Here is a 14,384-nt window from a genome sequence, read left to right on the forward strand (position 1 = left end):
AAATTACGTTTATGAATAAGGAGGTAGGTGTTGACTGATAGAACTTTTAAAATTTTCTTTATCTACCTTTCTGGATGCCTTTGCTTACCATTGGACACAAGGAATTAACTTTTTAAATTACACTGTGTCCGAGATAGCGATAACAAATTTGCTGAAAATCACAAATTATGGACGGAATTAATTTAAAGTTTCTTAATCTGAGGGATTTTAACATTAAAAATATCAATTTCTTGAAGCATATTATAATATGATTTACACCTACACCACAAAGGCGAGTGGTGACAATAATTGGTCCTCCACTTTTTCGTACAAGTAAAAAAATAAAACTTGCGAGATTGTGAGTCTGTCAAAACTAGCTAGGTTTATGTCCCACAGAGACGGTTCCGAGCAGCTTAATGCAACAAGATTCCCCGGGGCCGTCCCGTATGCTAAGGCCACAAGGGTTTCGGTTGGTATGCCGCTGGTATACAGGTGTACAGCGGCGATAGCCTAGTTGGGTGTGGAACGGACTGCCAAGACGAATGTCCGCAGGTTCAAATCCCAAACACACCTCTCGACTTTTCTAAAATCATGTGTGTATTCTTTGTGAATTTAACGGCGGAGGAAAACATCGTGAGGAAACCTGCACATCTGAGAAGTTCTCTATAGGAATTTCGAAGGTGTGTGAAGTCTACCAATCCGCAATAGGCCAGCGTGGTGGACTAAGGCCTAATCCCTCTCAGTAGTAGAGGAGGCCCGTGCAGCAGTGGACAAGTATACAGGGCTGATATTATTATTATATATACAGGTGTTAGGGACTCGGTCCAATGCTCGCTCGGATGCTATACTCTCAATACTCAATACTCGAGTTTCATTGGGCTGTAAGACCGATGAAACCAACATAACCATTCCACTCCAAGTAGTGGTGGAGGTGACGCGTTTTTTCCCCGCGAAAACAAAACTGCCTCCGCTGGCATCATAACCACTCCCTTACACGCACCAAACTCAAGCCAAGCCAAAATAGCTGCATTCCAAGTTATTTGAAAGAAAAGAGCATTGTTGTGTTTAGGGTCGGATAAGGGATTTCGATAAATCCTGTACATTAAAATAAAACTATTATTCGGATTTTATGCTGGTTTTTATTTTATAACTAGCTGACCCGACAGACGTTGTCCTGTCTTAACTGTGTATGCACGCGCGCATTCTGTCAATCGCTGACAGTTATTTCAAACAATTGACAGTTATATAAAATTAATATTGTCGTTAAGTTTTCTTAAATTTTCAAATTTTTCAATTTTTTTGAATTTTTTCTTTCCTAAGAACCTTCTCCTGATAATAACAAACACAACAAAAAAAAAATAGTGAAATCGGTCCAGCCGTTCACGCGTGATGGCGTGACCAAGGGAGATAGGGATTCATTTATATATATTTATAAATTTTCTCGCGACGGTTCGAAGACTGCAGCCTTCTTGGTCACAGACTGAGGTGTTGATCATCCGAAATGCCAGTTACAATATCTACCTATTTTACAATTATAATTATGTTTTACTTTAGCTGTTGGTGGTGCTATCTACTCAGAATGAAAGACTGTAAAGTTTTCGAAACGTCGGGAGAAAATCTATATATATAAAAATGAATCCCTATTTCCCTTGGTCACGCCATCACGTGTGAATGGCTGGACCGATTTCACTATTTTTTGTTGTTGTTGTGTTTGTTATTGTCAGGAGAAGGATCTTATGAAAGAAAAAATTAAGGAAGTTGACGGGAACGTTAGAAAATTTAAGAAAAGTTAATTTTAGCGATTGATAGAATGGGCACAGCAAATTCATAGTTGACAGGACATCGTCTGTCGGGTCGACTAGTTATAATATAAAACCGCGATAAAATTCTTTTGCTACTGCCTTGACTTGACTGCCTTGGTTACGTAGTTGTACTGCATGCGGCGCTATGAGGTCCTGGGTTCGAATCCCGGGTCGGGTAGTCATATTTGGGTTTTTCTGTCAGTATCAGCCTGGAGTCTGGAATTTGTGCCTGATGGCGATAGGCTCGCCTGATCCCATCATGGGATAGAACTCAATTGGCGAAAAATGGGTGCCCTGGTTGCGCCTCTGCATACCCCTTCGGGGATAAATGCGTGATGTTGTTGTGTGTGATATAATTCGCAAATAATTTTAATTTAATGTCTAACATTCGCGTAAACATAAATCATTTAAAAACTATACACATACATACACAAAGAAAGAGATACACACAGAGACAAATAGACACACGCTTATTTTATCCAAAGGGGTAGATAGAGATGCACATGCAGAACATTCGCCATGCATGTCTCCCCTTTGATGTGTGGAAGGCAAACTATTGCCATATCGGACACGAATTCCAAACTAGGTTGATACCGAACAGAAAAGTATAAAAATTAAACAATTTTTTGGATTATATCGTGGTTTTAATTATTTTAGTTTTCTCCGTTTCGAAGACTTTGCAGCATTCGTGGTTACGGCGGGCTGAGGTATTGTTCATCCTAAAGTCAATTACAATATCAACCAACATTTTACGACTATACAACTTTTTAAAATTTTTTAGCTGTTGGTGGTCCGATCTACGCAGAATGAGCTTAATGTCTTGAAGTCTGTCCGGTCTTTTAGGTTCCGATTTAATTAAATGTAGAACTAGATCCCAGGCTTGTGCAAGCTTTCAACCATCTCTAATGAAATTAGGATGTTTTTTAATTTCAATAACCTCGCGGATCATCCTAGGCAGGAATCGGTGTTCTTTGGCGAGGATTTGTGGCTTGTCTAGCCGCAGATAATGGTTGGAGCCTCCTTCAGAGTGTTCAGCGACTGCAGACTTCGTCGAGCTTCGGTGTTTCGCGTCAGCTATATGTTCTTTTACGCGGGTCCCTATGTTTATTTTTGTTTGTCCTATATAAGAGAGGCCACAGTTGCAATCTATCTTGTATACTCCCGGTTCTTGCAGAGGTATATGGCACTTGACAGGTGGTAAAAACCAAAACGTGGGGAGAAAACTAAAATAATTAAAACCGCGATAAAATCCGAAAGATATGTAAATTTTAATGTCTAACATTCGCATAAACAAAAAGTGGCGATAGACTAATTGGTTGTGGAACGGACTGCCGAGACGAATATCCGCAGGTTCAACTCCCAAGGGCACACACCTCTGACTTTTCTAAGATCATGTGTGTATGCTTTGTGAATTATCGCTTGTTTTAACGGTGAAGGAAAACATCGTGAGGAAATCTGCATACCTGAGAAATTCTCTATAGGAATTTCGAGGGTATGTGAAGTCTACCAATCCACACTACAGCGTGGTGGACTAAGACTAATCCCTCTCAGTAGTAGAAGAGGCCCGTGCCCAACAGAGGGACAGTATATAATACAGGGCTGATATTATTATATATTATATATTCGCATAAACATAAGAAATCATTAGAAAAGTATAATTGACCCGACCCAACATCGAATCTAAGACCTCAGTACGCGATAACAAACGAAGCAGTCCTAAATATAATTTTCAATAATTCTGTCAGTGATCAAAAACTTATTAGGAAGAACGTAAAAATTTATTCCCTCGTTAAAAATGTATCAGATGAAAGAGATAGGAGATGCAATTATAATGCGAGAAAGGGAGGGCGAAACGAGGTATTGATTGGTGCTCTTAATAAATACTAGCTTTGTACCCGCAGCTCGCTCGCGTTAAATTCTAGCGTAAAGTGTGAACTGCAATTATCATTACATTACTATTACTTTCCGGTATCTGATTTTAATGAAACATGTTATATGGTTGCAATAATGTCGTGTGAAAACTACATAAGTTTCGTAGTTTCGGAGATGTGCGATAACAAACAAAAAGAGAAATAGGAAAGAATTTAAAAAATCGCTTATCTGTGTTTCATTAATCCTTAGGCACGTTACTTAATATAAAAATATCCAGGTTTTGCTATTTTATTATATGCATGACTGAATCAATTATTTTGGACTTGTTTCAAAAACTTCAAATGTATACAGAGTAAATACAAAAGTAACACTCCGAATATCCAAATCTATATATATAAAAATGAATCCCAATTTCCCTTGGACACGCCATCACGCGTGAACGGCTGGACCGATTTCACTTTTTTTTTGTTGTGTTTGTAATTGTTAGAAAAGGTTGTTATGAAAGAAAATATTCAAAAAATTGGGCCGAGAATTAGAAAATTTAAGAAAACTCAACGAAAATATTAATTTTATATAACTGTCAATTGTTTGAAATAACTGTCAGCGATCGACAGAATGCGCGCGTGCATACATATTTAAGACAGGACAACGTCTGTCGGGTCAGCTAGTATATTAATGAAAGTACTACCTACATTAGCTCTCTTAATTATGATGTAACCGAATCACTGATAGGTATAAAGGCTTGAACTGATTAGTTACTTGTTAAGTACCCTCAAATTATAATTATGTTTTCGTTTACTGCCATACTTATATGTTTAGATTTATGTAGCTACGTAAGGTTAGATTTACGTAACAAAGCTATGTTATGACCTATGCATAGGTCTAAAGTTAGATCTCGTCTGCTAAGAACGTATTTAATTGAATTTTCGAAGTTGACTTGTTAATAATTTTATTTTCTTAATTTCGATGAATGCTCACCAAGAAATTATATACGATATTTAATTTTTAATGGTATCTTAAGGTACAGGCCTAATTTGGGTATATCTGGTTATTCATTTTTGTTTTTAGAAATTTGTTTTATAAACCGCTGTTTTTACCTGTAAAACACATTATCATTTTTCAATAAAACTTATTATTATTAGCTGATATGTTGAAGCAGTTCAGAGCGAAACTGATTTGGATCTATCCATACGCTTCTACGATATTTATATTCTATTTTGATTGACATATATTTACCGAAACACGTGGTTTAGTGAGAAAATTTAAAAGAATTAGTATCAGTTAATGTATCGGTTTTCGGTTTATGTTAAGGTGGTAGCTCAAGGTCCATTTTCATACATTTTGTTTCGGCTTTAATCTGGGTAACTAAACAAGTATTGGCAAGTAAAGAATTTAAATTCACGTCTAGTTAGTGATTAGTTCTCGCAGTTGAAAGAAAAACGTAAAAATAATTAATAATCATGGATATTTCGGCCTTTAAAATTTAATATGACGAAATTTTAAAGACAGAAATATCCATGATTATTAATTATTTTTACGTTTTTCTTTCAACTGCGAGAACTAATCACTAACTAGACGTGAATTTAAATTCTTTACTTGCCAATACTTGTTTAGTTACCCAGATTAAAGCCGAAACAAAATGTATGAAAATGGACCTTGAGCTACCACCTTAAACAGAGGATCTTCGAAAAACGAACGTCGAAACGTCGGTCCAAAACGACGGACTTCGGATTTAACTTTACTACCAAATTACTTCGGATCCGTCACCGTTCTATAGCTTACCTTAGTGGTAGAATCAATTCCCCGTCTATTTTTTTTGGAGAAAGCAGTGGAACAGATGGTTTTAAAAAGGGATGGTATAAGTCCTTACAAATACCATGTCTGAAATATTGCGATAAACCGATCGGATTTATCGTCGAATTCGTCATTGGATCCGTAACACTTCGTAGTAACAAAACGTGCGGTCCGTCATCCGAAACCACGTATTTCGTTTTCTCAGTTGATTTTTCTACTTACGATATCTCCCCGAATGGTGCGAAGGCGTCCCTCAGGCTCTGCGTCTCGATCTCTGGACTCAGGTCCCCGACGAAGATGTGGTAGTGTTCTGGAACAATGAAATAATTTATTAATAACACGAAATACGTAGTTAACCTAGGTGTAGGTAGAGAGTATTGAGGTAACATGTTTTTATTACATAGATACGTTGTCCGAGCTCAATACTGGCAAGACGAAAGCAAGGTAATTGCCCGACATTCACTTAGTCAACCTCCAACCACTGTCGCGGCTAGTCGGCTTACTAACTTTTTGTATTTTCATAAATAAAATGTCTTCCTGTGTTTTTAGACGATGAACAAATTATACTACAACTGTGATTGAAAAAAAAACGTTTCATTTCACACGTTAGTAATAAGTATACACTATTTAACTTATTTTTAACTAATAAATGCATTTTATTCGACTGTCGTCGCGATGACAGGGCGGTCGATGATAAATGGGTTATAACAGTGACGTGGTTGCTTTTTAGTTCAGATTTTAAACAAATAGTTAAAATGGACGTTCGTGTCTATAGAATATACGTCAATGACTGAGAAGGTTTAGTTTAGCCCACCCTATAGTGCAAGCAGACTAATCTCAAAATTCTTATGAATTCTCAGGCATATAGGTATCCGCATGACGTTTCCCTTCACAGTTAAAACGAACGATAAAAATAGACAAACAATTTAATTACTTATTAGGAAATGGTAATATCATTGTAATATGAAACAACAAGTCATTCAGCATTGAATTTTATTCTTTTGTGAGTCGATAACATAAAAGATTACGTTTCAAACCATTGCTTGATTGGTTTTGTAAAACGGAAAATAAAATGGCGGTCTAAATGGTGGATTAGTATCACTATATAGTATAAAACAAAGTCGCTTTCTCTGTCCCTATGTATGCTTAAATCTTTAAAACTACGCAACGGATTTTGATGCGGTTTTTTTAATAGATAGAGTGATTCAAGAGGTAGGTTTATATGTATAATAACATCCATTAATTAATGGAGAAATACTATTATTTTGTTATGTTATACCCGTGCGAAGCCAGAGCGGGCCGCTATGTTTTTATATACAACGTACACAGTTTTTATGTAGTGTATTTAGTATCAGCATTGCACCCGTGCGAAGCCGGGGCGGGTCGCTAGTTTAAACATAAACCATAGAGCAAAATTTCACTTTGCGGCCAATAGAGTAACGTAATTTTTTTAATTTATATTTTTATACGCGAACGTCAAAGCGATCCCGCTGTACCTGATGGTAAGTGGAGTGGGGTCCAATAGAATGACGACAGACTGTGTGGTGCTGTGTGGTACTCCTATACCTCGGCGCGTACAGCCGTTGGTGCTGATCTCTCTCTGGTCATGTCTCACCGGACTATGAGAAACAGAGAGTGCTTGTGTATTGCGCACACTCGTGCACTATAATATCTCCTGCTGATCTCTCTCCGGTCATGTCTCACCGGACTATGAGAAGGAACAGAGTGCTTGTGTATTGCACACTCGTGCACTATAATATCTCCTGCTGATCTCTCTCCGGTCATGTCGTCTCACCGGACTATGAGAAGGAACAGACTGCTTGTGTATTGCACACACTCGTGCACTATAATATCTCCTGCTGATCTCTCTCCGGTCATGTCGTCTCACCGGACTATGAAAAGGAACAGACTGCTTGTGTATTGCACACAGTCGTGCACTATAATATCTCCTGTGTAACTGATCTTAGGTTAGATAGGCTGCCGTGCCCGATATTCGGCTTGGAAAATTCATTCACTAATATAGTTATATTGTTTATTTATGAGGTAAGTTTCCAATGAAAATAAAAAAGGTACGATGTATTTTGTGAGTATGTACAACGTGTGGGTGTGAGAGAGTGGAGCTATATCGAATAAGGCTGTAAATATAATTTGGGAGCATAGATTCATCATCACCACCCGCAGGATGTCCACTGCTGCATGAGGCTCCCCTAAAGATTTCCAGATCGACCTACTGTGAGCCCGCATCCAGCGATTTTATGAGGTCATCTGTCCTCGTGGGTGGACGTCTGCTGCGCTTGCCAGTTCGTGGCCTCCACTCCAGAACCTTCGTGCCCCATCGGCCATCAGTTCTGCGAGCTATATGCCCTGCGCACTTCAGCTTAGGTACTAATCCGATGGGCTTTGGATGACTTTCGTTCTTTTACGGGTCTCCCCATTTGTGATCACATTGTGTCGTCAGATAGCTAAAAGAAACACCCATCCCATGAACTTACTTAAATAACTGTATCTTGTTTAGAACTTGTTAAAAAAACCTTAAAAGAGTTTCCCTATCTCAGTTTTACATACAAAACTATATTTAAAAACCTTCGATTATCTTCAAATAAGGTTTCCCTGGCATATATATAGATTAGAGAGTAGTTTTTGTCTTTTGGTCGGCTAATACATTTATTTAAAGAATTAGAAGAAAAAAACATTTACTAAGAAATTGTGAAACAAGCTTTTAATCTTTTAAAAGGTAAAGTTTAATATTAATTATTAAGATAATTTTCAAAAGGATGTCAACTGTTAGAGAAAAACGTTTCAAGAAGGCAGCGCGGTAGTATCAATAGTTAATTTCCATTTTTAGGTCAACGTTAAACGCCACAGCACCTGAAAGTGGAGTGGAGTCCAATAGAATAGACTGACGAGAGACTACCCATCAGTTGACACAATTATGCCTCTTGGAACCGGATATACACCGGCTGATCCGAGAACTAAAATATTGGCTTGACTTATCCAGAGAGGGGGGTCCAATAGAATGTTGACTGACGAGAGATGATTTCCCCTTGATAGTAGCCACAATCATGCCTGTTGGAACCAGATATACACAGATCCCGGAACGCGACACACGTGAGCCACTGTAGCGGGTTTTAACACTTATGTATGGTCGGTATCAGGGCGGATATAAAATATATATATAATAATATAATATCAGCCCTGTATTATATACTGTTCTACTGTTGGGCACGGGCCTCCTCTACTACTGAGGGGATTAGGCCTTAGTCCACCACGCTGTAGTGCGGATTGGTAGACTTCACACACCCTCGAAAAATCCTGTAGAAAATTTCTCAGGTATGCAGGTTTCCTCACGATGTTTTCCTTCACCGTTAAATAAGGCGATAATTCACAAAGAATACACACATGATTTTAGAAAAGTCAGAGGTGTGTTTGGGATTTGAACCTGCGGACATTCGACTCGGCAGTCCGTTCCACAACCAACTAGGCTATCGCTGTTTTATATAAAATATATCCTAACAGAAATACTGCTATACGACTACGCTAGCAAGGCTCGTATATAAAATATATCCTAACAGAAATACTGCTATACGACTACGCTAGCAAGGTAGTAAATACACCTTTACCGCGCCATTAAGCTGGAAGTTCGCACGTGCTCCTAAATGAAGCATTTGAAAGCAATTAAGCCGGCATAATTGTAGCAACCGAAATGCGTTTGGCGCTGAGCGAAATGCACAAACGAGACGTCAATGAGGCAGATTTTTGCCAGGGCGCCGACACGCAATGGTAAAAGATAAGATATAAAAAGAAAAAATAACGTAGCATCACGGGTTTTTTTTTTCAGTGGTAGGCAGAGATATAAAACGTTGATTTTATTGTTTATTATTTTATTTTTATTTTATTATTATTGTGTGAAGTATACCAATCCACACTAGGCCAGCGTGGTGGACTAAGGCGTAATCCCTCTCAGTAGTAGAGGAGGCCCGTGCGGACAGTATATAATACAGAGCTAATATTACTAACTTACTTATTTAGACTTTTAGAAATGACTTACAGTATAATATAGATAAACGAATAAAAGCGAACAAAGTCGCAAGGGAAGTCAGCATACAAAGTATGAATTAAATATCGATCGAACCGGAATTTTATGCCGACTCCGCGATAGAATCATTTAAAGGCCCATTTCATTTCCGGATTAGCCCTTAATCCGGACAACCGGAGCACTTAAGACCATGGGCTTGTACTTTGAAAACGTCAGGGATTTTAACTTGCGCCATCTTGTGGCAGTTTTGTGAAAACTTTTTATTCATTTTTATGTTGCGTTCCAAATGGATTAATGGTGTTTTTTTAAAACGAGCTAGCAAATAACTTGATGTGGGATGTTCAGTGTATGCGAGACAGAGAGTAGGCGCTACACGCGTCGACTCGCTGTGGACACGAGAGCCGACGGACTCGCTGTAGGATGCTCCGTGTACAGTGCGAGACGGAGAGTAGGCGCTACATGCGTCGACTCGCTGTGGACACGAGAGCCGACGGACTCGCTGTAGGATGCTCAGTGTACAGCGCGAGACAGAAAGTATACGCTACACGCGTCGACTCGCTGTGGACACGAGAGCCGACGGACTCGCTGTAGAATGCTAGTGTCGAGCGCGAGACAGAGAGTAGGCGCTACACGCGTCTATTAGCTGTGGACACGAGAGCCGACAGACTCGCTGTAGGATGCTCAGTGTACAGCGCGAGACAGAGAGTAGGCGCTACACGCGTCGACTCGCTGTGGACACGAGAGCCGACGGACTCGCTGTAGGATGCTCAGTGTACAGCGCGAGACAGAGAGTAGGCGCTACACGCATCGACTCGCTGTGGACACGAGAGCCGACGGACTCGCTGTAGGACGCTCAGTGTACAGCGCGAGACAGTCGCTTCACGCTCCCCCTCTATGTAAATTTAAGTTAATGTATTATGTGTCATGTTGCTGTATCACAGAAGGGTGACCTGAATGCATGAATTACAAACGAAATGAGGTAAACTTAATTTAGAATGCAAATAATGCGAGGTAACAACTCAAATGTGTGCCTCTGTTTAGAAATGAAGTAATCGGTAATAACTTTGAGGTTTTTAACGATGTTTTTATGATTTTTGTTCACGCAACTGACGTAATTAATTATGTTTTAGTAGTTTTGCTTGTTTCGAATGTTTTAATATACTATTTTAATGTGAAACAACCACGATAAAATGTATAGGAACAAAAGGTTTTTAGGATGAAATGACGGATGAGTGCAAGTTGGACTTGCACTGTTCCATACAAAATTGTAGGTAAGGTATCTAAGTATATAAGTTCAAACGACAAACTTAACTTTGCCGTTCGATCCCTAGACATGGTTATTTCACCGATCGCAAATAATAAGTTTGTAATACCAAACAATACTTTATAATTCAAGGTGTTGGTGTTTCTTGCTGTTTATACGTATCGCGTACCATCAGGCGAACAGCAAGCTCGTCTCATCATTCAAAGCTATAAAAAATATCCTATAAGATTTATACGGAATACTAAAAAATAAAATTACTGTAATTAAAAATTACTGTTACTGTTTATTCTATAAGTTACCCAGAAAGAGTCAGAATGAGTCAGCACACATAATAATGTATAAAAAACATAAAACAGGACATATTTTCATAAAATAGGGGCGTTATCCCTTGAACCTTGTTTTACGTATCCGCATTGCTGTATCCATGCCTGGTATACGAGGGGACGTACTCAGAGATAGTATGGGGGGTTATGCCGCCTGTGGGTGGATTGACATGCAACGGAAATTAAGGATAAAAATTCATATATAGTATTGATTCTCAGTGGTCCACGGATTTGACGGGGATCTACGTTAGTGTGATAAAAAAATGGGGATCACAATTTTTAAGCACGAAAATTTAGCTAGTTTGATAATATAACACTAAAATGTTAGCTTGACTCTTTTTTTTATTGCTTTGATTGACGAGACGATTCTGCCGTTCGCCTGATGGTAAGCGATACGATCCAGAAACAGTAGAAACACCAACACCTTGAATTACAAAGTATTGTTTTGTATGCCAATGTGCTCGCCATCCCTAGATATGAGATGTTGAGTATTATGTCCAGTAGTTACACTGGTTACAATGGCCTTCAAAAGGGGACACAACAGTGGCTACACTCTGCTGCTTGGCGGCAGAAATAGACATTGCGCTGGTACGTACCCACCTGGGCTCTCATATATGAGAGACCTACCACTAGTTACCTATCAATGTAAGCAGATAATATTGATATGGGCCGTGAGGCACGGTGACCCAACATAATTTCTAGACGATATGGCTGGGCGGCAGTTGTGATGCACTTTCTCTGCGAAATCAAAAAAAGGTCCACCGGAACCAGCAAAATTTCGATCTCTAATATACAGCCATATTATTGCGCAAATTAAGTTAAATCTAATTTGCGACCCAAAAAAAGGCAAGGTATAAAAAAAGCAAAGAAAAATATATATCTTGTATTTTACAAATTATATAATAATAACTTAATTTAATGAAAAAAGTAATTTTGTTTATAAAAAAAGCCTTCTAAATCATGACCCCTGTCATTTAGTTTTGAATGCGGCCCGTATTGCGTACGTGGAAATCCCGCGCACCCATAACTTTGTAAGAATTGCAAATAAAACGGCATATTAGACCGTTATTGCTATAGCAGGGTTTATTTACTTAATAGTAATTTATTCGCAATGATATAATATAAAAAGTGTTAAAATTGGCAGGTCTCTCATATGTGAGAGTCCGCCTGGGTATCACCGCAATGTCTATTTCTGCCGCCAAGCAGTGTGTAGTTACTTGTGTTCCGGTTTGAACATTTTAGCCAGTGTAACTACTGGACATACTTAACATCTCATGTCTCAGGATGGCGAGCGCTGAATACCAAACAATACTTAGTAATTCAAGGTGTTGGTGTTTCTGTTTCTGATCGTATCGCTTAGCATCAGGCGAACGGCAAGCTCTTCTCGTCATGCAAAGCAATAAAAAAAAGTAATAATGATCATAGGTACACATAGATTTTATTCTAGCATTGCAAGAAACAATTGTAAAACCTTGTTATCTATACTATTATATAAAGCTGAAGAGTTTGTTTGTTTGTTTGAACGCGCTAATCTCAGGAACTACCGGTCCAAACTGAAAAATTCTTTTTGCGTTGGATACCCCTTTATTCGTGGAGTGCTATAGGCTATATATCATCACGCTATACCCAATAGGAGCTGAGCAGTAATGGCTAATCTCAGGAACTACTGGTCCAAACCGAAAAATTATTTTTGCGTTGGATAGCCCTTTGTTCGTGGAGTGCTATAGGCTATATATCATCACGCTATACCCAATAAGAGCGGAGCAGTAATGGCTAATCTCAGGAACTACCGGTACGAACTGAAAAAATATTTTTGTGTTGAATAGCCCTTTGTTTTTGGAGTGCTCTAAGTTATATATCATCACGCTATGACTAACAGGAGCGGAGCAGTAATGGCTAATATCAGGAACTACCGGTTCGAACTAAAAAAATTCTTTTTGTGTTGAACAGCCCTTTGTTTTTGGAGTGCTCTAAGTTATATATCATCACGCTATGACCAATAGGAGCGGAGCAGTAATGAAACATGTTGCAAACACGGGGACAATTTATTAGTTTTGAGAGCTTCCGTTGCGTGCGCTGCGTAAACGGTTAAAGTTATGCAACAATGATGTATGACGGGATTGTTCCTCTTAAAAAGTTGTAAAAAATATATTATAAAACATAGTCCCCCACTGCATCTGTCTGCCTGAACGTGTTAAACTCAAAAACTACCCAACGTATTAAGATGAAATTTGGTATGGAGTCAGTTTGAGACCCTGGGAAGAACATAGGCTCCCGGGAAACCACTACTTTTATAACGGAAAACTTTAGCCTGAAAAACTTTATAACGCGGTCGGAGCCGCGGGCAAAAGCTAGTTATAAGATATATTTTACTTAACAGTGACTGAGTTATTCTATCTTAGAGATTACTCAGTCGCAGCTCGGAGTCAGGAAGTTAGCGGTGTGATACCGCCGTACCTCGGTACGGAAAGCCGTTGGTCTATTCGGTCATGTCGGGCCGCCACATCGGACTATGAGGAACTGAGAGTGCTTGTGTACTGCACACACTCGTGCATTATAATATCTCCGTTTTTGTTTTTTTTTTCGCGGAGAAAGTGTCTTATGACTACCGCTCAGCCTTCGTGGGGGGCGACTGAGCGGTTATGTTGGGGTCACCGTGCCTTACGGCCCGGCGTTGCGCCGCCCGGATTTGATGTCGACCTTCAGGCGACCGCCTATATCATATCTCCTGCGTGGCTGATCTCTAAATCGGCCGCCGTGGCCGGAATTCGGCTAGGAGGCATTCATTCATATTATTCTAAGTTCTATTCTTATTGTTACAGATTTAGCGGCGTAACGATTGCCGCCACTGTAGAAGAACAGATGGTTACGTTCCTCTATGGAAGGGGAAGATTTCCAGTCAGGCAGATGCTTATGACCGGCCGGGGTCACTCCGACGGTTCCTAATCGGAGGTGGTATATATACTGCGCAAATTCTGCTATCGCAAGCCAGTATCGTCTATCGCCATCTAGCGTGATTATTGTGCGATATTACAATTGTCTATACCATATCGGTCTTCCCGTAGTTCCATTGATGTTGACGAGATGGCGCTATTTACTATTTGTACCACACAAGCATTCCTATTAGGTTAGACGAGCGGCTTGTTCTCAATAAAATTGTACAAAAAACTACCCTAAATTCAATGTTTTTCAAAAAAACTTTTACTACAATACATTGGGGAAATTTCATACGCGACTGCTTCTGATTTGGACAAAGTTGAAACTGTTATTAGATTAGTTGCCGCGCGTTGTCGATTGTTCCACGATCACGAATG

The 14,384-nt window shown here is 39.3% G+C and overlaps 1 protein-coding gene across 1 annotated transcript in view; it reads right to left on the bottom strand.

The window, feature by feature from the left end:
• Positions 1–14,384, bottom strand: part of LOC119188417 (nucleolysin TIA-1) — a 111,650-nt gene that overhangs the window by 19,892 nt on the left and 77,374 nt on the right. The window contains exon 3 of the mRNA XM_037442791.1: positions 5,670–5,757. Within this exon, the coding sequence (XP_037298688.1) occupies positions 5,670–5,757 (88 nt within the window). The remainder of the gene's footprint in view (positions 1–5,669; positions 5,758–14,384) is intronic.

Source organism: Manduca sexta, chromosome 1 (assembly GCF_014839805.1).
Source record: "Manduca sexta isolate Smith_Timp_Sample1 chromosome 1, JHU_Msex_v1.0, whole genome shotgun sequence".
NCBI classification, from domain to species: Eukaryota; Metazoa; Arthropoda; class Insecta; order Lepidoptera; family Sphingidae; genus Manduca; species Manduca sexta.